Below are 27,669 nucleotides of genomic sequence, written 5' to 3' on the forward strand. Positions count from 1 at the left end.
CTGGGGGTGGTGTGTGTGGAGTCAGGCCTGTGATTGGACTGCAGACTCCTCTAGGGAGGAGGAAAACAAAAGTAAAAAGGAAAGAGCTGGGGAGAGGGGAGAGGCCCACCCCGCCCCCCATCCCACCCCTATGCACACTCACCCAGGCCTGGAAGAGGGGACAGCCACTAGCCTGCAGAGGGTCCGTGTGTGTCAAAGGTGATAGCGACAGATGCTGGACCCAGGGAGACCTCCACCCCAAGTCGGCCTGCAGGGCCTCCGGCGACTGACTTGCCAACAGCTGGACTTGATCACCGGCTTGCTAAGTGAGATCATGCATCTGAGGGAGTAACTAGCAGACTTTGCTGTCCGGCTGTTTTTGGAAAATTTTTCTCAGCAGCGGCTAGAAAGCAGGAGACCACCACCTGGACCCTTGAGCCTTCTTCGAGAAGCAACAGCAGAAGAGATTCCCACCCTGGGTGGTTTGCAGGACCATGCTGGCTCTTAGGCGAGCTTCTGCTTTCAGCGTTCTGATCCTCACGGCCTTTCTGCCCCTGCCGCAGTTCGCCCAGGACCCGGCCATGGTGCACTACATCTATCAGCGCTTTCAAGTCTTGGAGGTAGGTGGCATCTGTGCCCCTGATCTGGGGAACCTGCCTCCCGGAAGTCACTTTATCTTACCCACGCTTCCCTACCTACTGGGATGCATTTTTCCAGATAGTGAATGATAAATAGATTGCTAAAGGTACACTTAATATTTTTCATAGTCTAGTGGTTTCTCCCAGACCTTGAGCAGGGCTTTCCTCTGTCCTCTGATCTGGCAGTTTTTCTCATCTGTAAAATGGGGACGATAATAGAATTTACCTCTTACGGCTATTCTGAAGATTTAATAAATTAATTCCTACTTAGAACATTGCCTGGCATGGTGGTAAATGTCTAAAATATTATTCAGTTGCTCAATTTTTAAAATAGGAAAATTAAACATTTGGTCACGTTTTCTTCATGTTTTACTATATCAGGATGATAGCAGATTTTAGTTTTCTTTATGTCTTTTTATGATGAGCCATTAGGTCACTGCAAAAAGTCATGATATTGGTGTCCTGAGAAGCTCTTAGCTTCTTTTGCTGAACTGGACTTGGCTTTAGAAATGAGCAGATTTCAGCAATGTTAAACAGAGAGAAAGTGTTGGGCCTTTTTCTCCAAGTGTTGCAGCTGCCACTTCATTAAAATTTGCAAAACCCAACATTTTTGCAGCAGGGACAGACTCCCAGGGCCAAATGTAACCCTCCACCGTAACCTCTGACACACCCTGGCGATGACATTGGCTGTCTCATACTTCATGCCTTGCTTTTGTACAAGTTAAATTTTGATAAATTATTTATCTTCTCTCAAAGACATGCTTATCTCCAATTTTCCGTATTTTCCTGAAAACTCTTCAAGTCCAAACTATTTGGTTACAGTCAGGGTAAAACAGTTCCTCAGAGCAGGCTGCACACGTTTCCTAATGTCCGGCGGACTGAGGCCAGGAAGCCATGGATGAAATGTTCCCAGGCCAGTGGCCTCTTGCTGCTGCCTCATTTGCTCTCTCCTCAGACACCTCCTGCCCAGTCTCACTTCCTTAAATGTGCCAGAATTACTCTCAACCGTGGTCCCTCTTCATTTACCACCGACCTGCCTTGGGGGTCAGCGCCAGTCACATCCCTGCAAGCTTTCCCCAATACTCGAATCTGTCTGCAGACAAGGGTATCGAGTATAGACTGATACTTTCATAGCTATGAATGTGGATTTAAAAAGATAGGGCTATGATTTATATAGGTCTTCCCACCCCGATCGTGGTAACCTGGGCGCGAAGTTGAGTCCCCAGGTGCTCCACCAGGCCAAGGCAGACACGTAGCAACCAAGTGATGCCATCTGCACACTGAGAGATTTGTGTCAGAGGGGTAAGGAAAAAGAGGATAGATTTAGACAATTTCTCTCTCCTCCCTCCCTTTCCCTCTCATCCTTTCTGTTTCTCTCTCCCTATTTCTGTCTCTCTCTCCCTCCTTCCTTCCCTCCCTTCCTCTCACACACTCTCTCTCCCCCCACCTTTCTCTCTCTCTTTCATTCATCAATGAACAGTCTTATATCCTGCTGTTTGGAGTATATCTTAATATTTTTACGACTTTTGTGGAGAGCATTTTGGTAAACCGCCAAATGGTCTTTTAAGTATACATGCTGTTTGACCCAGCAACCCCTCCCATTTCCATCCTTCATTTACTTATCTTTCATTCAGCAAGTATTTATTGAGTACGACTGTGTGCCAGGCCCTGTGCAGGTGCTGGGGATGGAGCTCACATCTGGAAATGTATCCTCAGAAAATAACCAGAGAAATACACAAATATGTAAAGACAAAGATTTTCTTCAGCATTGTTTGAATGGCAGAACATTGAAAACTACATAAATGTCCATTAAAAAGAGTCTAATGGAATAAATAATGGGATGTCAATTCAATGGAATTGTGTCATTAAAGTTATGGTATAGATATATATTAATTGGTATTGAAATATGTTCACAATATATCAGCAAGCTAAAAATGTTATAAAACATACATGTAGCGAAATCACATTAAAAATGTTTATATATGTATGACTACATGCATGGGAAAACTTTTAAAGATTTGTACACTAAAGTGTCAATAGTCCTTTGAATTAAGGAACTGTGGGTGATTTTTATTTCCCCCCCCCCTTTTGACTATTTGTATTTTAAAAGTCTTTTTCTGTGAACGAGAGCTGTTGATATTACTTGGGCAAGTTAAATAACTGGCAATAATTTGGGAATTTATTTTCTGACTGAAGCAAGGACTGCAGAAATGTACCCAAGCAGCAAGAGAATACATTGAAGATTTCCGAGAGTTCTCGAAAAACATATCCGTTATGCTGGGACGATGTCAGACGTACACAAGTGAGTACAAGAGTGCGGTCCGTAACCTGGCACTGAGAGTCGAACGTGCCCAGCGGGAGATCGACTACCTGGAGTACCTGCGGGAGGCTGAGGTGTGCACAGAGTCAGAGGACGAGATGCTGGCAGAAAAGCAAGTCCAAGAAGCTGAGGAGCAGAAAAGGATCCGGACACTGCTGAATGCAAGTAAGAGAACTGCGTCTTTTATTACCCCTTCTGGGGACTTTCACCCTCGGAGACAGCTCCCACACAGGTAGGGGGTCTGACCCAGTAAGAACTGGATATGTGCTCTTGTGGGCATGTGCTGGGAGAGAAACTTTATCGGGGCACAGGTGTCCAAAGGAAAATCCATTCTCCGAAAGCCGCTTTCCCTTTCCCAGAGAGTTCCTAAAGCCCCCGTAGAAGATCAGGGCTACGGTGTTAGAAGTCAGCCCAAGAAGGGCATCTCGAGATAGACCTTGGGTTGGTAGAGGTGTGTGGTCCTCTGCCACGAAGAGTGGCAGGTTGGTGGATTCTCCCAGTGCCCTGGGAGTAGGGAGAGGCTTCAAATGTGCCCAGAAACATTGTGAAATTGGACATGGCAACAGCCAACCCTCAGGGCCAGGAACTACAGTGAATTATTATTGTGTATTCTGTTGGGATGATGATATATTCAAGGTATTTGTCTCCAATCTTGGGATCCATCAGAATCACTTCCAGGCCATTAAGAGTAATGGTTAGGAGCTCAAATGATAATAGCAAGTATCAAGCAACAACAACATAAATGAGAAGGAAAATTTCCATTTCATTGAAACAATGAAGGAGACAAGTCCCCCACCTCAGAGGCTGTATTCTGAGATGGTTTCATTGCAAATAGGAAAACTTTATATGCTAATTATACCTGCCCCAAATGTAAGAAATTTCATCAGGTAAATAAGACATAAGCTGAATGCCGTATTGGGCTAAGGGTTTCACGTATCTTTTCTTTTTTCTTTCTTTTTTTTTTTTTTTTAAATTTATTTCTCTTTGGCTTCATTGGGTCCTCGTTGCTGCGCAGGCTTTCTCTAATTGCAGCAAGCGGGTGGGGGGCACCCCTCGTTGTGGTGCACGGGCTTCTCATTGTAGTGGCCTCTCCCGTTGCGGAGCACGGGCTCTAGGCGTGTGGGCCCCAGTAGTCGTGGCTCGCGGGCTCCAGAGCGCAGGCTCAGTAGTTGTGGCGCACAGGCCCAGTTGCTCCACGACATGTGGGACCTTCCCGGACCAGGGATCGAACCTGTGTCCCCTGCATTGGCAGGTGGATTCCCAACAACTGTGCCACCAGGGAGGCCCCTCATGTATCTTTTCAATGTAATCCTTGTAAAAACTCCATGGGTCTTCCAAAATGAGGTGACATTTGATCTGACTTTTGAACAAAGAAGTTAGAGAAGGATGAGCAGAGGGCGCGTTAAGTGAGGGTGCAGCAGATCAAAGGCAAGTAACACTTCCACACGTAGATCTGCAGTGATGGCTGAGTGGAAGCTGTGTGGGGCAAGTGAGTGCAGGGAAGCAAGGCTGAAGGGTTCAGTAGCACCCAGATAATGAAAGACCTTGCATGCTAAGCTAAGGGGGTTGAACTTGACTGAAGAAACTGTTGAGAACCATTGAACAATTTTAAGCAGGGGCATGACATGCAGGAAGAGGGCAAGACTAGAGAGAGAACACTAATCAGGGAAATACTGCAATAAATTGGGCGATAAGTGATGGTGTCTGCATGAAGTGTCAGGGAGATGGAGAAGGACAGATGGATTTCAGAGTCACTGAGAATTGGAATACACGTGACTTTGTGACAGGTAATTGAATGTGAAAAATGAGTGAGAGGGATGAGTCCAGGATGCTTCCTGGGTTTTTGGCCTCGGCCATTGGGTGGTTGGTCTGAAGTACGCTGAGAAAGGTAACCCAAGAGGCGTTGTGGAGCACTTACTACTTTACTGTTTTTTTGTTTTTGTTTTTTTTTCAGAGCACTTATTACTATGAGATCTTCTAGTTCATGTATTTGCTCGATGCTCATTTTCTGCCTCCCCATCTCGAATGTCAGCTCTATGAGAGCCTGGATCCTGCCTTTCATGTTCGATGCTGCGTCCAAGTGCCTAGAATAGTGTTTATGTTCAATAAATACTTGTTGGTGAATAACTAAGGGGACGAATGAATGAATGGACAGAGGGATTGTTAGCACAGACAGAGGGGTTATTAGGTTTTGGTAGAAAAGAGAAAGTCTTATCTCTGAGTCAGAAGACAGAGAAGAGGGTCCCTTATCTATATTATGAAGCACTTGGTCAAGTCGGTCAAGTGAGTGGTCCTTTCTGACCCTGTCTTGAGATGAACTTCCTTCTGAGAGGGAGCAGCTGGGGGTAAGCATGAGACAAGGGACTGGGGGAAAGGGCAAGGATGAGCCAGTGGAAGAGGAACAGCTCCCTAAAAAGCTGCTGGGGAGGATTGGATATTAAATGTAGCCTGAGCTAGAATGTGCTCTCCCCATGGGTGAGGGAGGACCCCAAGCCTGAACGATGGTGCTGGATTGGATCTCTGAGACACTCTAAGCCCCTCAGGCCTTGAGGTTGCCCCTTTCCACTCCAGCTAGAGCTCAGCAGAGGTCCTGAGTCTGGACTTTCAGCTTTTTCAACCCTTGTCCTCTGCCTCGTCCCTCAGACCCTGGAGGCCTAAAATATTCCCTCTCCCAGCTCCGTGGTGAGTGAAAAGTCTTTCGACTTTTCAGTGATGGCTGCTTCCATGCCTGTTGCCTCGGGAGCCCTCTTTTGATGATTTGTCAGTTTATGATTCAACAAGCACTTTTTGCCTCCGACTCTTGGATGGGCTCTGTGCTCACGGCAGGGACAGAGGAAGGAGTGGAACATGTCTGCATCCTGCACTGGCTTTCTTACAGCTTCTCTTGCCTCTGGTTTTGCCTCCTACTGCTGTCTGCTGTCTCATAGACCTTCCCACAACACACAGGGATGTAGAATGTTTTTGCTGTTTGCCATCAATTATCAACAGCCACAAAAAACCCCTTCAAATCTCAGCCTTTTATATGAGGAAGACCCTTCAGGAAGTGGCCTGAGCTGATCTCCATCTTCTTCTCCCATAATTTACCCACATGCAGTAGCAATTAAAACAAACAAACAAATATATATATGCATATATATTTTTCTACCCATCTTTTATGTCTCAAAAATTCTGTGGATTCTCTGTAAACACTTCTGCCCACCTCCCCAGCTCCCCCTCCCCGCCCCACCAGACAGATTGGCCCCTAGTGCTCCTGGAGCACCTCATTCAATCTTCCAAGGCAGCACTAACTCCCAACCACGCATATCTGTGTGTGTTTGACTCCTCAGCCAGACCATGAATATACTGACGTCTTCATTCCTGTACTCAGAGAGCCGGGGTCAGGGCAAAATCATCTATAGGAGAGACACTGATGGCAGAGACCCCTCAGAACTTGGTTAGGGAAAGACAGACCTGTAAACAATCACAACCGCGTGATTAGTGCTCTCTGACCTATTATTTCCAGAAGTTCTGTGCCCAAGGATGGACTTTGGAATGCCAGCGTATCCCCCTTCCATACACTGTTTTGTATTTTACATACTGTGCCCCTCCCCCATGGTTTCGGCCATGTATCTTAGTAACTATGCCTGTATTAGTTATTCTAATGCCGTGTAACAAATCACCGCAGCTCTAGCAGTTTAAAATAATATACATGTATTATCTTAGAGTTTCTTTGGGTTCAGGCATCCAGGCACAGCTTAGCTGGATGCTTCGTTCAACATTCTCACGAGGGTACAATCAAGGTGTGGGCTGGGCTCCATTCTCACCTGGAGCTCAGGGTCCTCTTCCAAGTTCATTGACGTTGGTAGAATTCACCCTCCTGTGGTTGTAGGGCGGAGGCCTCAGCTTCGAGAAGCCGCCCCTCTTCACAGGCAACTCACAATGTGGCTATTGCTCCCTCAGGGCCAGGAGGAGAGCGCCTCTCTTTGGGAAGTGCTCAGTCTCTCTTTTAAGAGTTTTTATCTGATTTAGGTCAAGCCCACCCATAATCATCTTCCTTTTGATTAACTCAAAATCAACTGATTTTGGACCTTAATTATATCTACAAAATCTCTTTAGCGTTGTCTCATAATGTAACCTAGTCAAGGAGGACAATCATATTCACAGGTGCAGCCCTCACTCAAGGGGAGGGGAGTATGTAGGGCATGACCATGGGGGTGGGAACCTTAGAATTCTGCCCATCGCAGCTGGTGCTGTTACCTGTACCCACCTTCTTCCCACAAGGCTCCCATCTTCCTATCTTCTAACCTTGGCCGCTGGGACTGTGCCGGCTGTGAAACTTTCACTAGAATCCTTAGGACTCAAGTCAGCATCTTTGTGTGGGCAAATATGGGATTATGGGCTAGGGAGGGTCACCAGAGGTCACATCAAGAGTTTCATTCATACATACATGCCAGCTTAGAAAGTGTTTTCAGAAAACCTAGAGAGAGAAGATAACATAACTTCCTTGGAAAATTCAACATTGTGTCTTAGGGGATTTCCAGAAAATTCTAACATCAGTCTAAATGGTTCTAGTTTATTCTAGGAATATTTATTGGGCAACTACAAAGGGCCAGATACTGGGGATAATAAATAAGGTAGAGTTGCTCTGTAATTAAGCCATTTCCTATAGAGCTGTTCTCAAGTCTTCAGCCTTTATTGAGAGATGATCCACAAATGATGTTCACGTGAGGACCACAATGCCAGGGATGTTGGGGCTAAGGTAAAATTCTTAGAATCTTAACTCTAACACATACAGACTCTCTCTCCTCCTTTCTCTCTCTCTCTCTCTCTCTCTCTCTCTCTCTTTCTCTGTCTCTCACACACACAATTTAGAATGCAGTGACTGAAAGATATTTGAATACAATCTAACTTATATTTTAAACTCATTCCAAGTTTTTGGTACTATAACTGTTATAAGCAAAAAGAAATTTTGCATTGCACTTGGCAACTTATGGCAAAGCACCACTGGCTCAGATACCCAGATTGAGAATTTATCCAACTAACAGTCTTTGGCAGATTCCACAGGCTGTATTCGTGGGTGGATCAGAAGAGTATTAACCTCTTCTTAACTTGTAAATAGCTTGTAAAGAAAAATTCTCAAGGCAGTCAGAATAAGCCGTGATAGCATTATTTTACTTCCTGTTTTAGTCCTGCTCCTTTATTTGCAAGGGTGCATGCAAATTACCTCCAGTAACCCTCTCCCTGCTGAAGTAAATAACTCATATCTTTTGTTAGATCATGTTTTAGAGGAGAAAGTCTATTGCTGCAAATTCAAATGCCTCTGGGGTCCATTCAGGTATAAATATGTGTGCCTCATACTGAAAGCCATTAAAAAGCAAACAAAATAAAAAATAAAAACAAACGAGCATAAAACCCACTAGAAGCCAAATAAAACATATTTATGAGCCAACTCCCAAGGTCCATTAGTTTGCGATGAGTGGAACAAAACATTAAGAGATGTATAACTCTAAATTGCAACAGAGGTATCTGCCACAAAGGAGGGCATTGAGGGTACACACAGGTGTAAGCGCAGGAGAGTATGAGAGTACTTGTGTGCGCACACACACACACACACACAGAAGTTACTGCATTCGCGGAGCAGCAATGCCAAAGGTGTATGTACAGCTTATCCTATGCTGCCTCCGGGACAGTCCCATAGGGCACTGTGCTGGGTTCAGAAAGGCCAACGGACATAGTACTCTTCTGTGTATCCGGCCAGAAGGCCCGTGGTCTATAAGGATACCTCCAGGACCATCACTACAGGTATTAATAGAAGATCCCAAAGTTGTTTTAGCTGATGGCTTTTGGCTCCAGGTGTAGTGAACCTCCCCATTCATTCTCTCTCTGACCTATTCATTTGTTCATTCATTCAACAAATGTCTAACTGAATTCCATATATACATTGGCATTGTGCCAGACATTAGAGACGGGACATTGAATAGGGTAACATTCTTGTCCTCAAAAAGCTTACAGCCAAGTGGGGAAACCATCCAAACAAACACAGAATAACAGGTGGGGTGATGCCTGTTCTGATGGAGGGTGTCACAGAAGCACAGGGGCAGGCATTCAGTAATTAAGTAAGGTCAAGGTTGCCATGGAGATGGGGATGGGGGAGACCATGGAATCTGGAATGTGACCCTCAAGCCAAGTTTTAATGTTGGAAAAGTTTTAATGTTTAATTACATGGAGAACAGAGTAAAGGGCACTTCAAGCAAATGACCAGCATGTGGATGTACAAAGGCCTAATCGGGCTTAGGGTTCAGTAGACCTCAGGTGTAGGGAGAAGTGGAGAGGAGATGAAAGAACCAGACAAGACCTAAGCTCCTTTGTGCTGAGCCTCTTGACTTTCTAGCTGTGGGGAATGAAAGTAATATGAATAACAGTAGCTAATAGTTATTGAGCGCTTATTATGTACCAGGTAATCTTTAAGTATTTTCTGTGTCTTGTTGGATTATATCAGCTAATTCTCACAACAAACCTATGTGACAGGTATTATAATTAACCCCCATTTTATAGATGTGGAAATCAGGGCACTGAGTGAATAAGTCATTTGTCCAAGGTCTCACAGCTAACTGACGCCAGAGGAGGATTCAAACCAAGGCAAGCTGACTCCTACATATACTAACCTTTCCCATCATGCTGTTTTGCCTAATAGTGGTAAGCAGGGGAGTGTCCGGGCTCAGATGGAGGTTTTGAGGAAGATCATTCTGGCTCCAGTGTTCAGAATGGACCGGCAGTGGGGGAGTTAGAGTGCTCATAGCAGGGAGAGCCTGGAGCCAGGCCGGCCATCTGCAGGGCTGTCACAGAGGCCCTCAGGTAGCAGCCCTCGGCTCTGAGACTAAATACCTGCGCCCAGAGGCATTATTATTGTGGGACATGCATGAAGACCATGTCAGGCCCTCTTAGTTGTTATTTGATGATGATTCCTACTCACAAACAGATTGCTTTAAATCATTCTTTCAAATCCTGTCCAAGAAGTGTCAGTTTCCCCCTCTCTCCAACCCTTGGTTTTTAATTCCCTGCCTTTTCTTCATTTATTTTTAAATAATGAAATTCCTCTGCTTTCCCCCACTATTCTCTCAGTTAACAGAAGAGTCCCACACACACTCCCCTGTGCTAGAAATCTCAGGAGCATCCCTTTGGCCCTCATCTGATGAGTCGCTCAATAGATTCTTCCTTCTGAATATCTCTCAAGTTTATTCTTTCCATCTACACTGCTCTCTCATCATCTCCAGTCTCGATTACTGCAGAAGACTCCTAACTGATCTTCCTTTTCCAGGGTTTCATCCTGTGTTGCCACCAGGGTTATCTTGATAAAATTACTGCATCAGTGCTTATCATCTTTGATGGCAGCCACAACCTACAGGGTAAAGCAAACCCCATAAAATAACATAAAGAAAGCCCTTTACAACTGACCCCAACCTAGCTTTCTTCAAGTAATTTGTTTTGTTTTTCTCTCTGAAAGTAATACCTGCTGATTAAATAAAAACCATGAATACTGCACATACTATATCTATTGTATTTACTCTTATTGTAAAAGTAGATAACAAGCCAATTGAACAACTTTTTTTAAAGTTTTCTTTAAGTTCTTTATTTTTTTATTGAAGTATAGTTGATTTACAGTGTTTCAGGTGTACAGCAAAGTGATTCAGATATATATCTGAAAATATATATATATATATTCTTTTTCAGATTCTTTTCCATTATAGGTTATTATGAGATATTGAATATAGTTCCCTGTGCTATACAGTAGGTCCTTGTTGTTTATCTGTTTTATATATAGTGGTGTGTATCTGTTAATCCCAAATTCCTAATTTATTCCTCCCCTCTTTCCCCTTTGGTAACCATAAGTTTTGAACACAGCAACTTTTAACATTTCTCAGCTTCATCTTGTGCCACTATTGCCAGTTCCCATTCACCTAATGCTCTATGCTGTGTTGAATCTGCTATTCTGAAAACATAAAATATACTCCATGCATCTCTGCACTATTCATGCTGTGTTCCCCAAGTCTAACACAGTGCCTGGAACAGAGTAGGGGTCAGTATTTTCTGACCTTCGGGAGTAGTTTAGTGGAAAGTGGAAGCAACTGTTTGCCAGGAATTCCATTAAGCCTCTTGTATCTGGTATGTTATCCAATGCCCATGACAACCCTGCTAGGTAGATAGTATTATGACTTCTTTTCAGATGATGAAACTGTGTCTCAAAGCTTCATGTAACCCGATCTTCCTCCCACTTTCCTGCTACGTTGAAGAGTAAGCACCACCCCCTAGACACACTGGATTCATCTCAGTCTCCCTATCTGCCCATAGTTCCCTTACCACGACCCCACACCAGGTATCTGCCACAATAATGCTGCATGACAAGCCACTTTGAAAGTTAGTGGGTTAAAACAATCATTGACTATTTCTCAGGAGTCCACAGGGCAGCTGGGCAGTTCTGTTGGCCTGGGCCAGGCTTAGCTATTCTCGACAGGGCTCCCTAGTGCATCTACAATTAGTGACACGTTGCCCAGGGGATGGCTGGTTGAGGATGGCCTCAGCTGCAGTGGCTTGGTTCTTCTCCACATGGCATCTGATCTTGCAGGAGGCAAACCTGGGCTTGTTCTTGTGGTGGAGGCAGATGTCTGAGGGAGAGGGCACAAGCGCACCAAGGTCTGGTCACTTTCACCACGTTCTTTTGGCCAAAGCAAGTTCAAGTCTGGGTCTGGAGCTCATCCTTCCATAGAACCTCTAATAGCATCCATATGAGGCTTTTGGTCTTGCCACTCCTGGAAAGAGGCAGCAATCAAGATGGGTTTTTAGGGACTTCCCTGGCGGTCCAGGGGTTAAGACTCTGCCTTCCAATGCAGGGGGCGCGGGCTTGATCCCTGTTCAGGGAACTAAGATCCCACATGCCGTGTGGTGTGGCAAAGAAAAAAAAAAAAAAAAAGATGGGTTTTTAAATATGCTAGTCTCTATAGGAAAGCAGTGGATGGGGCATTAGTGTGATTGATGGTTTTGAGGGGAGACCGAAGAACCAGTGAGAGGGCTGCTGCAAAGTTCAGGATGAGGTGAGCAGCTGCTATACCCACACACTTTGAGAAAGGATAAAGAGAACAGCGGGATTGATTGCACAGGAAGAATCCATGGCAACATGCAAAATGATTCTGTTTTCTAACCAGGCACATGGGAGAATGGTAGTACCACACCTAGACATTGAGAACATTTCCATCCTTTTTAGTTTGGGTAAGAACATGACAGGAAAAAATTAACCCAATATGCAAAAAACAAAACCCAGCTTAGTCTTTAAATAAAAGTTAAATAAAAGCAAGAAGTTCATAATTATAAACTTGGAATGCTTAAGATGTTGCAACAGTTAGATAACTAATGCAAAACAGAGGCTGTTTGATCAGAAGTTCCCTGGAGGACTGCCCAGTTCCCTACTTCGCTTTACATGAGTACCAGCCCGGATCCTCTAGGACCACAGCTCTCAAACTTTTATCTCAGGAACCCTTTACTTTTAAAAAATTATTCAGGACCCCAAAGAGTTTTTGTTGATGTATATCTCTTAGCATATTCATAATTAAAATAGATAAATAGTAATATGTGCCAGAGGCTATTCTAGCACAGGATGTCCAGCCGTGAATATAACACATTGGACAAAGCCCTGCCATCATAGGGCTTACATTCTATTGAGGGGAGTCAAACAATAAATATGTTAGCAAGGAAGTTTATAATATGTCAGAAAGAAGATAAATACTGTGGAAGAAAAACAAGTAAGATGAGGTTATGGAAAGCTGTCCTCTTCTGAAAGGACACATCCTGGCCATGAACTCCAACTATAGGTAATTCCAGTGGAAGCAGTGGACTCGCTCCTACTCACAGGTCTTCCCAGCTTCCACGCGCTCCAGGCTGTTGAGCAGCACCCAGCCACGCAAGTCAACAGCCATGTTTTCTTTCTCACACTCTATTGCTAATCACCAATAAAGGGAAGCTGGCAGGGCTCTGTACTGGGTGCCATGAAATACTTGTAGTGTTGGGAACCTAGAAAAACCTTTGAGGTGGATTTACTAAAGAGTTCTGTGCAACTCACCAAAACATGTAGAGCACGTATTGTATGCCAGGCCCTGTTTAAGCACTCACCCTGGATTCTCAGCCCGTCTGCAAAGCCAAATCCTCCCATGGCTCACTGAGTACCATTTCATATAAGCTGGTCTTCCTGTCTTCCTGCTATCCAACCACCCGGCATTCAGACAGTGAAATGGCACCTGCTAATGTCCACACATACTTCTTGTTATTTGAATCTATTTGATTTCTAAGTTGGCCTAGCGTGAGTTGGGGTAGCAACTGACTAATACTGCATTATCTGAATCTAATTGATTCCTGAGTTTGAACAGTAAGCAGTAAGAGTTTGAATAGTGAGGGAGATGTGTACTGTGTCTCAGGCACTGTGGATAAAAAGACAAATAAGGCACAGCTTCTGTCTAAAATGCTTGCAAGGAAGCCAAGTGAATAGGCGATTGCAATTCAGCCCAAAAACTGCCACAGAAGAGGGCTGCACAGAATGCTTTAGGTACACGGGTAGGAGCAACTAGGTGCCATGCAAGAGTCAGAGACTTTTGTTTTGAAGGACAAGAAGATGTATCCTAAGTTAGTGAAGATGAGCTAAGGAAAAGTAGGGGCAAAGTTTAAAACTTGTGAGAGGCCATGGCAAGTTCAGTGACTAGTAACTAGTCCAGTGTGGTGGGGAAATGACAAAAGAGGTCAGATGAAGGACCTTGGGTACCATGCTGACATATCAGAAATATATTCTGTGAGGGGCTTCCCTGGTGGCGCAGTGGTTGAGAATCCACCTGCCAATGCAGGGAGCACGGGTTCGATCCCTGGTCCGGGAAGATCCCACATGCCGCGGAGCAACTAAGCCCGTGCGCCACAACTACTGAGCCTGTGCTCTAGAGCCCGTGAACCACAACTACTGAGCCCGCATGCCGCAACTACTGAAGCCCGCGCGCCTAGAGCGCATGCTCCACAACGAGAGAAGCCACCGCAATGAGAAGCCTGTGCACTGCAACGAAAAGTAGCCCCCGCTCACCGCAACTAGAGAAAGCCCGCGCGCAGCAACGAAGACCCAACACAGCCAAAAATAAATAAATAAAATAAATAAATTTATTAAATAAAAAAAAAAGAAATATATCCTGTGGGCAAAAAGCATAAATGCCCCTAGTTTCCAGAACACTTAAGTCCACATTGACAATTTTATTGTAATAGCTTGAAGCTTCATAACTGGCTACTCGTCTGAGAGCTGTCATCTTTGACATCCCCATGTACCTGTCACTTCAGAGGTATTGACAAATGTTTATTAACATGAATACAATTCAGGTGGTTGAAGAAATCAAGATTTATAACAGAGAATTTCAAGAAGCAGTCAAAATATGCATGGCTTTACAGAAATTCTCTTCTTTTCAATGAATTCATCACTTTTCTTCCCAGTTAAATCTGACCTTCCTTCCCTGTTGCTGTCTCATGCATTCTATCACCCCCAACTGTTGTAGGAAAATGGGGCGTGAGATGATGGTCACGTCCGAGGTCTTGGGCAAGTCCATGAGATAGGCCACCAAGTGAGGTTCCTTGGCTTCACACAGGGAAGAATTCAAGAGAGAGCCATAGTAAAGTGAAAGCAGGTTTATTGAGAGATACACATTCCATAGATAGAATGTGGTCTGTCTCAGAAGGTGAGTGCAGCCCAGAAATATGGGGTAGTTAGTTTTTATAGGCTGAGTAATTTCATAGGCTAATGAATGGGAGGATTTTTCTAATTATTTTGGGGAATGGATGGAGATTTCCAGGAATTGGGCCATCACCCACTTTTTGGTCTTTTATGGTTGGCCTCAGAACTGTCACGGTGCCTGTGGTGCCTGTCATTTAACATATGCTAATGTAGTACAATGAGCGTATAATGGGGCTCAAGGCTTACTGGACGTTGAATCTTCTGCCATCTTGGGCCTAGTTGGGTCTAACCAGTTTTTGTTGTATCCTCAATGTCATTCTTTTAAAGGTTGTGCCCTCCCCCCTTCCCTTCTGTCTCACAGCCTTGAGTCTGGTTTATCACTCCACTCCCACAACCGAATCAGTTACCTGGCCTCTCTTTTTCTATTTCTTGAGTCTATGCCCATTTTTTCATTCCCATCACTATTTAGGTTTTTCTCATCTGGATTGTACTTACAGACTCTCCACCTGTCTCCCTGCATCCCCTCTCCCCCACCTCTACCCCCCAGTTCATTCTCTACTAATATTCAGTCCACTGTTTTTAAAACATAACTCTGATTGAGTCACTCCCCTATGGAGGGACAAGTCTCACCAAGTCTGGAGAGTATTCCTATTAAATAAGGGGAAAAATATTAAAAAGATTCAAATAAGTGATATTTATATATGAATTCACTCTGAGGCCTTGGGCCAAATTCTATCCTAATTGCTTGTCTGCAAGTCTGCCTAAGGGCTAAACCACAGATTTTCATTCTCTGGTTTGCACAATGTCAGTGTCTCTGTTGAATAATTTGCATCTTGGCTGGACTCAAAAGTTTTTAATTTGTTTCCTATCCTTCCTCAACCTTTTACTACTGCTAATTATCTCTTCTCAAGAGAAGCACAGCAGGGAGTTTTAACTTACCCTTTTACTCAGACACTGTAAGTATATTCTCCCCAAATTCCAAAAGAGGAGGAATTTATAAAAATTACAGAATATCCACCTGAATAAACTATACAACATCCAGGCTAAACCCCTCGTTCTACAGCTGGAAAAGCTAAGGCTCGATTGACAAGGAACTTTTAGGGAGTCACAGAGGGAAGCGGAGATGGAGCTCAGACCGCTCAGGTCTCTGACTCCCAGTCCCAGGTTCCGGCTACAAAGGGATAGGAGAAGCCAAAAGGAGCACATGGGGGTGGAAATTCTGTGTTCCCCCCCGGACTGTGGTTCCCTGATCAAAACCATCTAACACTCTTGTTTTGCTATTTCTTCAAGGATTCTGCATTAGAAAAGAGGAGTAGAAGGAGAAAGAAGAATGTTATTAATTTCTCCTGTATTTTAAATGAACATTTTCTCACTGATGAGACATTGAATGCCTTGTTCTTAGCCATATTTTCTTGTAGCTGGGCTGCAAGCCTGCTGACTTTCCTCCCAGGGGGATGGGCAGCCTGAGAGCTTCCCAGTCAGGACAGATATCTTAGCACCCTGTGAACAGGCCCCAGGGAGTCCATTATCCTCATCTCTCCCTCTCTAGGCACACCCAGGCTCACCCTTTCCCACCATGTGCACACACCCATCCACCATGTTCCTGGTCCTGGCTGGCCCTGCCTTCCAGCTCAGATGAGCTCAGAGGCCCCCTTAGCTGGATGATCTATCCAGGTAACTTATCCAAACTTTTTTTTTTTTTTTAACTTGGAAAATGGAGATTAAAATATCTACCACTTAGGCTTATTATAAGACGTAGATAAATTAATGCAAATAAGTACCTATCACAGTACCAAGCATATTATATGTATTTGTAGATATTTATTCATTACTTGAGATTTTGGGCTTGTTCCTCAATAGGGAACAGCTTCTGAGCTTCTCTCGTGGCCCATGGGACCCCCACTCTTTCCTATTAAATGTATCTGTGATCACGTACAAGCTTAAATCCTTGTTCATTCATCCTCTGTGATCACCAGAGTATGTGGGAAGAGCAGAGCATTCACATGAGACAGATTCGGCTGGTGAGACTGAGAAAAGGCATACCTAGCCCTAGCAGAGATGGATCTTGGTAAGCAGGGCAGTCCACTCTTCTCTTTTCTGCACCACAGCCCATAGCCCCCAAAGATCAGTGTGGAGGGGGATCCTTCTGTTAGCTGCTCCTGAAATGCAGATGAAGGACCTTGAGTGCCATGCCGAGATATTTGAAATTTATTCTAAGGTTCCCAGCTGGCCCAGGCTTCTCTGCCTTTCCTAGGGGTTTGGCTTCTATAACCCAGGCCAACCAGAATGAAGTTGACCAAGAGGCCACAGGGAAGCAATCCCCCAGTCTGGCAAAGCAGGTCAGTAGGGGAACATGGTGGCAAATGATGGCCGAGAGATTTCCATAATGATGCCAAAAACTCGGCCACTGTACACCGGTGCCGAATCAAATCTTGGGGACAGAGTTCTGGGTGAAGTAGAAAAGAATAGGTTTATTGCTTTGCCAGGCAAAGGGGACATGGTGGACTCATGCCCTGAAAAACTGTGTGTCTTAACGTGAGGAGTTTTATAGCAGTGGTTCAAGGGTGGGGTTGCTGATAAGGATCAGGGTGTGTGCAGGGCCTGCACTCCTTTAATCTGGCCTCAGGTGGTCTCCTGATGAGCTTCTCAAGGTTATCAAACTGTGACCTTCTCTTGAATGAAGAATGTAACATCTTCCATTTGTTGGAGGTTTTAGTTCTGCAGAAGAGCTCAAAGATACTGTTATGTGTATCCCTTGAGGTGGAACCAGAACCCTGCCCCAAGGCTGCACTATTGTTCCTTGACTGCTCCTCCCTTGTCTCTGAGTCCCCTCCCTTCCCTGATTAGCAACTGTTTGAATCTGCCCTTTGGAACTCAGGGAAGGTCAGGGAAGGTCAGGGAGTCTATTCCCTACAAACAAGAAACGAGGGACACAGAAAGACTTCCGTGCCCAGGAGCCCCACAGGGTCCTGCTCATTTCAATAGCTTGCCCCAGAGTCTGGCCCTGGCCATGGTGTGGGCCAGGCAAGGCCTCTGGGAGCAGCCACTGATGACATGACTGCTGAAAGGACTGATTTCCTGGGACTTGGCTCTCCCCAACCCCACTCCTGCCCTATGTTTCCTTGGTAACAATGTTGTGTCACATCTTTAAATGAAATAATGCATTTGAAAGTATCATAAAAGCTTTAAGATACTTTACAAATTATTATTACTTAAGACAGACCTGTGATCAGAATTCTGGATGTGCAGCACTATTTAAACCCTAGAAAAACAAATGCTTGAATGAACCTATTTTCCTTATTAATTCAATAGATATTTATTGAACCACAGGGCTCTCAGTAAGGCAGTAGAGTACAACAGTAAACATGAAAACAAAGGCCCTGCTTTTGTGGAGCTTATAGTCTAATGGGGGAGAAAGACACTACACTAGTAAGTAAAACAGATAACATAATTACAGAACATGGTAAGTGATATAAAGAAAATAAGAGAGATGCTGCAGTAGATCATTTTAAATTTAGATACAGTGGTCGCAGGTAGTCTCTTAAGGAGATAAGATTGAAACTGAGCTTTGAAGGATGAGTAGGAGCAGACCATGGGAGGATCAAGGAAAAGAACACGCCAGGCAGAAAGAATTGCAAGTGCAAGAGTCCTGAGGCAGAAGCAAACTTGACAGCTCCCAGAACAGCAAGAAAGCCAATGTAATCAGTACACAGTGAGGCAAGATTGTGGGGGAGGGTTGGGGAAAAACTGGAGGACCAAGTCCCAGAGACAGGGAGGGGCCAAACGAGGTAGGTGCTTTAAGCCAAATGAGGATTTTATTCCAAGAGTGGTGGGAAAAAAGGGTTAGCAGGTCAGTCACATTATTCATGTTTTTAAACAGATCACTCCTACTGCTTTGTGGAGAACATTCTATAGCTAAGCAAGAGTAAAATCAGAGAGACAAATTAGGGACTATTGTAGTAAGTAGTCCAGGCAAAAGGTGAGGATTCACGGCATGCAGGGGAAGAGGAGGAGGAGGGAGTGGGAAGAGGAGGATATATAAATGTACTAAGCATTCTAATTTAAGTATAACATCATAAGTTAAAGGTAAGTTTACTACCAGAACTTGCTAGTGTGGGGAGATGGAAGGAAATGAATCAAGAATGACTTCTAGAGAAGAAATTTGATTGATGGTTCTTGCTTGAAATGGGAAGAAGAGGGAGGAAGTTTGGGGGATAAAAGCAAGAGTTCTGCTTTGGACAGGTGAAGTTTGAAGATAGCCAATGAGGAACGCTGACTAGATGAATGAGTTTGGGGCTAAGTAGACATCCAGATAGGATGTCATTCCAGGTACAAGTTTGGATTTCATCATTATTCAGAACTTACATGCTATTCAGAGCCATGGAAAAGAATGAAGTGAGTTGGAAAGTGATCATAGATAGAGAAATGAAAAGGTCTGAGGATAGAACACTTAAAGATGGATGGTGATAAGGAACCAGCCATGAATTTCAAGAAAAAAAAATCCAGAACAATAGGAGGACAAACAAAAGCGGGGGTGTTCCAGAATCACAAGGAGAAAGAGTTTCAGGGAGAGGTAGCAATCAAGTAATCAAAGCTTGCTCAGAAGTTGATTAGGATGAAGACTGAGAATTGACCCTTAGATTTTACAACATGGAGGTTGTTGGTGACCTGGACAAAAACTGATCCAGTGGAGTGGGGCAGGGGAACTTAGACTTGTGGAGAACTGGAGCTGATTAGAGTGGCTTAAGGGATAATTGGAGGTGAGAAACCTCCTCTCTCAAGGAGTTTTATTATAAAGTGGAATAGAAAAATGGGGCCACACTGGATTCTAGCATGATCTTACAGCCTGCTTGTTTACAGAGGGGAACAACCCAGCTGGGAGGAAGAGACTATTGAGCAGGAGAGGGGAGATAATTTCAGGTGCTAAGTCCTTGAGTCGGTGAGAGGGATGAGATCCACTGCAAAAGTAAAGAGAGCAGGAGGGACGCAGAGAATATGGGATCAGGTGCAATTGGTTAATAGATTGGGTGGTTGGAAAACTCATTCATTCAGCAAACACTGGCCTGCTGTGTGCCAGATGCTATCTTAGGGGCAAGACATACAGCAGTGAATGAAACAGATAAGACAAAGCTCATGCCCTCGTGGAGTTTATACTCTATTGAGAGGAGTTGAGCAATAAATATGTTAACAGATGAATTTATAATATGTCAGATAGAAGGTAAGCACTATGGAGAACAGTGAGCTAGGGTAAGGGGGATATGGAGAGCTGGAGGAGGGGACCACCATTTTTAATAGGGTGGTCAGAGAAGACCTTAATGATCAGGGAACATTTGAGAGCAGACCTAAAGGGAGCGAGGGAGGAAGTCATGTAGATATCTTCAGGAAGATGGTTCCAAGCAAAGGGAACAAAATGTGCCAAATTCCTGAGGCAGCAGTGTGCTTGGCATAATTTGAGGAACCGCAGGGAGGCCGGTGTAGCTGAACAAAATGATCAAAGTAGGGGAGTTGCAGGAGACAAGGCAGGGGAGCAGTGGGCAGACAGTCCCAGATGGCCTGGAAGGTAGAGATGTGAGCTTTACTCTGAGTCAGATGGGAAGTCACTGGTGAGTTTTGAGCAGACATGTAACATGATCTGACTTAATTTTTCAAAGGTGCTTCGGCTGCTGTGGGGAATGGCCTCTGGGGTCAAGGATAGAAGTGTGGCCACCACGTAGAAGTCTATTGCAGTAATCCACACCAGAGATGATGTTGTTCTCTGATTGCTTCTGTTTTCTCAGTGAAATCAGAGGCAAGATCTCCCTAGGCGAGTGAGGAGGGTATGATAGACCCTTGAGGAGAGAAGAGAAGCTGTGATCATTGTGGGTGGTGAATTGATTAAGGAACTGTGGTAGGATTGCTACCCAAACAGCTGGCAGTCACAAGCAGTTTGCCAAATGCTTACTGACCTCAACCTCTGGGACTTCTCTGGCTGTGCATGTTTTGTTTGTTTGTTTGTTTTAATCGAAGTATAATTGATTTACAATGTTGTGCCAGTCTCTGCTGTACAGCAAAGTGACTCAGTTTTACACATATATACATTCTTGATTTAATATTCTTTTCCATTATGGTTTATCCCAGGAGATTGGATATAGTTCCCTGTGCTATGGCTGTGCGTCCTTCTTCCTTGTGTCCGCTTTCTCTCCCATCACCCTGCTTCTTGTCCTCTGACTCTAGTTGGCCTCCAGTTGGCCTGGAGAACCCACGCATTTGTTAAGAACAAAATGACAACCCACTGGCCCTTCTAGCTTCTCATATCAAAGCTTTTAGAAGGATTTGAGGGAGACTTTCAGCGTGCTCAGTTCTCCTTGAGAGACTGTTATACACCCGACTATCACTCCACCACCTTACCCTACAGCAGTCAGTGAGGGAGGCCCAGAGAGTTCCCATGTTTTTATTAAGACTCTGCTCTCCTACCTGCGATACAGACCTCGGCCAGATTTGAGGGAGAAACACAAGGTTCTTCATGCTTCTAGTAAGGCCACCACTCCCTGCCTCTGGGACACTGCTCACCTCATGATAGACTAACAGGGCAGTCCCAACAAGCAGCTCATAATTAGAACTGATGACCCACTTTTCCTATAATGATGAGTAGCTCTCATCTCATCTTGACCCACATCCCTCTTTAACTTGGTCACCATGACAATTCCAAGACTCTAAGGTCTTCTTGAAGATAGCATATGTAAGGGCCATGTGGAAATGGCTTATACCACTTCTGTCTACATCCCATTAGACAGGATATAGGTCAATGGGTGCAGCTTACATACAAAGGAGACTGCGAACGTGTGACTAAGGAAGAGGAAAATGAAACGGCATTTGATGAACACAGACATTGTCTCTGTGGTGACACAAAGATCAAGGGGGAAGACATTTTCTCCCTTGATCTTTACTGATCAATACTGCCATGCTACAGAAAGGTCAGGTAAGATACGGACATAAAAGTTCTGAGTTTTCAGTTAGGAAGTCCCTGGTAACATTTTAAAGGGTTGTTTCTGTGAAGTTATTGTGAAGTGAAAGAATGGGAGGTGAAGAAATGGATGCAGAGAGTATAAGCTGTTCTGTAGGAGATTCTAGTTCTATAAAATTATAGAAAGAGTGAAGTAAGTAGAAAAGAGTGCCTAACTGTGGGAGAATTGATGTTTCCAAGCTAATAAAATAGTAGTGAAGGAGAAATCTGAGATAATAGAAAGGGGATCATTCATGGAGGAAATCTAAAAGAAGCCAGGAAAGGATGAGATGGGTGCAGATGAAAGTATTAGTCTTGCACAGGAGGAATGACATGGCTTCTTTTAAGATGTGTGGGAGGGGGGCTTCCCTGGTGGTGCAGTGGTTAAGAATCCGCCTGCCAATGCAGGGGACACAGGGTCAAGCCCTGGTTTGGGAAGATCCCACATGCCATGGAGCAACTAAGCCCGTGAGCCACAACTACTGAGCCCGCGAGCCACAACTACTGAAGCCCACGCGCCTAGAGCCCGTGCTCCGCAACAAGAGAAGCCACCGCAATGAGAAGCCCGCGCACCACAACGAAAGAGTAGCCCCCGCTCATCGCAACTAGAGAAAGCCTGCACGCAGCAACAAAGACCCAAGGCAGCCAAAAATAAATTAATTAATTAAAAAAAAAAAAAGATGTATGGGAGGGTAGAAAGGGCAGGAGTTGAAGAAAAGTCTGTAAGTGAGGAACAGGAAGTGGAGGGAGTTCACATCTAATGGTATTTATTTTTGCAAAGGAGTTATTATGAGGCACTGATGGGCTAGTTTTGGGGCAGGAGGCGGGAAGAGGAGGCAGGAGGCCGTGTGGAAGATGGGCTGAGCACAGAGAGTAGTACAGTAGTTAGGGCTCAGCTGAGGTTGGAGATCCCTTGGTGTAATGACACCAATATGCACCATTGTGAGGTTTTCTCCACCAACACACAACTCTCAAGGGCAGGCAGAACTTTGAACTGATCCAGGATCAGGGTCAAAGAAGGAAGGGTTTTTAAAATTAATTAATTAATTAATTAGGCTGTGTTGGGTCTTAGTTGCAGCATGCGGGATCTTTGTTGTGGCATTGCTTGCGGCACGAGAGCTCTTTGTTGCGGCGCGCCGGCTTCTCTCTAGTTGTGGCAGAGAGCGCGCGGGCTCTCTGGGTGTGGCACACGGGCTTAGTTGCCCCGCGTCGTGTGGGATCTTAGTTCCCCGACTAGGGATCGACCCTGCATCCCCTGCATTGGAAGGCGGATTCTTAACCACTGGACCACCAGGGAAGTCCCAAGGAAGGGTTTTTGCATGAAGGTGAGAGAGTAATAGTCTAAGTAGCAGTGAGGAGCTAGAAAAATGTAGGCCCCTTCTTTTTACTTCATCTTCTTCCACCATGATAAGGATGACCCTTATCATCCTGTTTGGATTATAGAAATACCCTCCGAATTGGTTTCCCTGATTTTAGTCTCTTCCCCCTGTATCCATCGTACACATGACTGCCAGCTTAATTAATCTTATAGAACAACCTTGACCATGTTTCACTCTTGCTCAAAAATTTCAGTAGCTCCCTACCTCCCTACAGAATTAAATTCATATTCCTTAGCTCCACCCTCAAGGTTCCAGGCACAGAGCTGGTTTCAATTCACTGCTTTGTTTTATGCATCTAGTTTTATACACAACGTATTTGGCTGGTATTGGGTGAAACTCTATACTACTTTACTAACACTAATCTTGGAGGACTTTCCCAAATGTGGTTTTGTTAACTGTTGGGAAAGTTTTTCCCACCCATCTCAGAATGTCCTTCAAGGTGTCTTTCAAGGGCTAATTCAAATGCAGATTCTCTCCTGTGTCACACGATATGTCTCTTCTTTGTCCTCCTTTTTGAAAAAAATTCATTTTAAGCTTTATATTCTAGATAGTCATGTACCTATTAAGCCAGAACCGTGCCTAATTTATCATTGCACCCCAGTCCATTGTAGCCCCAGCTCATAACACCTAGCTCAGTATCTTGCTTTTTGTAGGTATCCAAAGTCAGCTGACTAAAGGCATGCATGCATTCATGAATAAATGAGTAAAGGCATGAGTAGAACCCTTATAATGGTCTAGTAGGGTTAAGAACCAGAATCCTTCACTAGAAGGTCATCTCCTCAAGGTGTAGGGTTGATATTATAATTTTTATCTTTAGTACTTAGCACTGTTCTGGGAGAGTACTGTAAGCTAAGTATACGGCAGATACCCAGTAAAATCTTGGCAAACAGAATGGAATTAGGTGGTTCCATACCCTAGTCATTCTCAGTGTGTCAACCTCAAGTGCTCTAGAGAGTGAACAGGGCCTCTGACACAGCAAATAGTTGTTTATATCCTGATTTCATTAACATGACTAATGCTCTTATAACTGGACGGCAACTCACTTAACAGAAACCCAATTATTCATTAAAGTCTTTGATTCATTGAATCCTACAATCAGTTATGATTGATCTCTGTGTGATAATTTTATTCTAGACACTGAAGGAAAAAAAAAAGCAATCTGTGAGAAAAGCAGACATCTCATGTTTATAAAGTAACCTTCCCCTTTTCTCCTGTTTGGCCAGGCTGTGACAACATGCTGATGGGCATAAAGTCTCTGAAAATAGTGAAGAAGACAATGGACACAGATGGCTCTTGGATGAAAGATGCTGTCAGAGACTCTCCAAAAGTTTATCTCTTAATTGGATCCAGAAACAACACTGTCTGGGAATTTGCCAGCATACGGGCATTCATGGAAGATAGCACCAAGCCAGGCCCCCGGAAGCTGATCCTAACACATTCCTGGCAGGGGACAGGCCAAGTGATCTACAAAGGTTTCCTATTTTTTCACAGCCAAGGGACTCCCAATGAGATCATCAAATATAACCTGCAGAAGAGGACCGTGGAAGATCGGATGCTGCTCTTGGGAGGGGCAGGCAGAGCCCTGGCCTACCCACACTCCCCCTCGACTTACATTGACCTGGCTGTGGATGAGCACGGGCTCTGGGCCATCCACTCAGGGCCAAGCATCCACGGCCATTTGGTTCTCACGAAAATTGAGCCTGACACACTGGGAGTGGAACACTCATGGGACACTCCATGCAGAAGTCAGGATGCTGAAGCCTCATTCCTCTTGTGTGGTGTCCTCTACGTGGTCTACAGTTCTGGTGGCCTCGGCCCGCATCGCATCACTTGTGTCTATGATCCGCTGGGCACTGTCATTGAGGAGAATCTGCCCAACGTGTTCTTCCCCAGGCGGTCAAGAAGTCACTCCATGATTCATTACAACCCTAGAGATAAGCAGCTCTATGCCTGGAATGATGGAAACCAGATCATTTACAAACTCCAGACAAAGAGAAAGCAGCCTCTGCAGTGATGCATTGCAGCCACGAGGGAGAGCGCCGGGGATACTGCTCTCCAGGAGACGGAAGCCACAGCCCCTTTGCAATATAGTATCCCTCTAATCGCACACAGGGATGGGGCTGGAAGTGGGAATGCACACGCATCCTTTTCCAGATGGTACTGCCTTCAGTATCTTCCAAGAGCATAGATGAGAGTCTGTCATTCAGGAATTTTCAACAACTTCCATTACCCATCCAAACCTCCTGGAGCTCAAGGCCTTCCACATTCCGATCCAGCTTACTTCCAGCCTTTTCTTTTACTAGCATTTACTCTAACTCTCCCCACCACCCCCCCTCCGAGCCATTAGAAATGTAAGCCACCCCTTAATACTCGTGGCTTCTCTCCCCTCTGGCCTTTGCTCAAAGCTCTTTCCTATTTCACAAATGCCTACTGATATTCTTCCATTATTCACTGCCCAAATAAAGTACTATTTCTTATTGATGTTTAATCTCGGTTTCCCCTGGTTCTGCCCCTCCACCAAGCCAGGCGGATGTAATAATAAAGTGAAAACATTACCATTTGAATACCAGTTGCCAGTTACAAAGTGTCTGCACCTATGTTACAAGTCATCTCACCCTAATGAGATAGGCAGGACAAGTCTTTATACATGAGGAGGGTTCAGGTGAGCCATTCAAAGTACCAAAGCTACAAAATGAAAGAGCTAGAAAATACTGCAAACCCCATAATCTTTCCATTGTCCAAGGAAGCATCAAATATATATGTTTGTTCGCTTAACCTTCTCTAAGCAATACGTTAATCATCTCAGCCTAAAAATAATGGTCTGCCCCTTTAGCTAGTTGCATGTCCACACAAGACCCTCCTATAGGCCTTTCAAAAGCTACTTCCTCTAGAAAACCAGCCTAAGGGTGAGGACCCCACTTCTGTTCTCATCTTGCCTTACCTTCCCTTGCTTTTCTCATCTTGCTTAAAATACAATAAAACTGACACTAAGCAAATAAACCTCATCAGGCTCTATTTGCCTACATGCCCTCCGCATAAAAGTTTCTGGGAGTGCTGCCTGTGCTTGGGTTTACTGTGAACAATCCCCAACACACTGAGGCCCTCGGTAAATATTCTGGAATCTGGATGGAAGCCAGATAGCAGGCAAGGGACTCCCTGCCACAGCAGGCGTGCCTTGTGGCACAGGGGACAGAGGGCAGCTGTGCCCGTCCAGAGGGGCTTCTTCAAGCTCTTTCCCACGCGTTTGTCCACTGCAGCCTGGTTTGGGTCACAAGTGCAGGCTGCGGTGCCAGTCTGTGTCATGTGCTGAGGCCTCTATCTTTCCAGGCTGGTCACATGAGAGGGTTTGCTCTGTGTGTTTGCAGCTGTTTCCCCACCTCTGCCAAGCCCAGGCTGAGACCATAGGCAGTGAAGAGAGGTTTTTTGTTTTTTTTCCCCTGTAGCATTTGAGTAAATCTTTGGCAGAATGGAATTACTCACTCCATGGACACAGTGCAATTACCCACAGTTCTAACAGAGTGATACAGAGAGCCCAAATCTGTTGTGGAATGAGGCAGGTATGAATAATTAAACATGGTGATATTACCAACTCCATGGGTTTGGGGACATTAGTTGCCCCATGTGTAAAATAACATTACCTATTTCACAGGGAAAAGGAATGCGGGCTGCCTCACAAGGGAGGGTAGCAGGGGAATTATCTTGGAGTGGAATTATGTGTAAGTCATGCATACACAGTTCCTCTGGAGGCACACAGAGGCTGCCTGTAATGTGCTTGCTATCTGCCTTTCATCTGTGATATGCTTTGCTTTGACAGTTCTGCAGGGCACACCTGCCACTAACAACCAACCAACCCACTCTGGTGCCTTAAATTCCTGCAGCTAGAATCACTTCTTCAGGTCAAGACATTTTCTCCAGGAAGCCCCTGTTAACGGGCCACTTTGTTTCCTGGGAGCCAGGGCTGGACATGCAGGCCCTCAAATACTTCTTGGGCTTCTTTCAGATGAACTTTTCAGCTCTGGCTCTCTTGTTGGATTTTAGTGAGGACTGAAGTTCCTAAAACCTAGACCAGTGGTTCTTAAACTTGACTGCACCTAAGAATCACCTGAGTAGCTTTTAAAAATCCTGATGCCAGGCCATACCCCCAGACCATTCAGTCAGAGCCTCTGGAGGTGGGACCAGACAGTACTATAATTTTCAAGCCCCCTTCCCTAAAGTGGTTCCGAAGTATGAATAAGCTGGAAAGCCAGTGACTTACACCATTTTTAAAAAATTGAAGTATAGTTGATTTACAATGTTGTATTAGTTTCAGGTGTACAGCAAAGTAATGCATTTATATATGCGTAAATATATTCTTTTTCAGATTTTTTAAAATTATACGTTATTACAAGGTATTGAATATAGTTCCCTGTGCTATACAGTAGATCCTTGTTGTTTATCTGTTTTATATATAGTAGTGTGTATCTGCTAATCCCAAACTCCTACTTTATCCCTCACCCCCCTTTCCCTTTCAGTAACCATAAGTTTGTTTTCAATGTCTGTGACTTACGCCATTTTTTAAAAGTGATTTTTAAAAAGTAATTGTACAGTTCTAAAGAACAGACTAGCATTTTCTGGGGACTGTGGGTCCATGAGGGCAATAACATGTG

At 44.6% G+C, this 27,669-nt stretch overlaps 1 protein-coding gene across 1 annotated transcript; it reads left to right on the top strand.

Moving 5' to 3' along the window:
- Positions 1-27,314, top strand: OLFML1 (olfactomedin like 1). The gene is made up of 3 exons (XM_061202943.1): positions 1-599; positions 2,814-3,102; positions 24,247-27,314. The coding sequence occupies exons 1-3, from the start codon at positions 474-476 to the stop codon at positions 25,035-25,037; spliced, it is 1,206 nt and encodes a 401-aa protein (XP_061058926.1). The 5' UTR covers positions 1-473; the 3' UTR covers positions 25,038-27,314.
- The last annotated feature ends 355 nt before the right edge of the window (positions 27,315-27,669 follow it).

The sequence above is a fragment of the Eubalaena glacialis genome, chromosome 10 (genome assembly GCF_028564815.1).
Source record: "Eubalaena glacialis isolate mEubGla1 chromosome 10, mEubGla1.1.hap2.+ XY, whole genome shotgun sequence".
Taxonomy (NCBI): Eukaryota; Metazoa; Chordata; class Mammalia; order Artiodactyla; family Balaenidae; genus Eubalaena; species Eubalaena glacialis.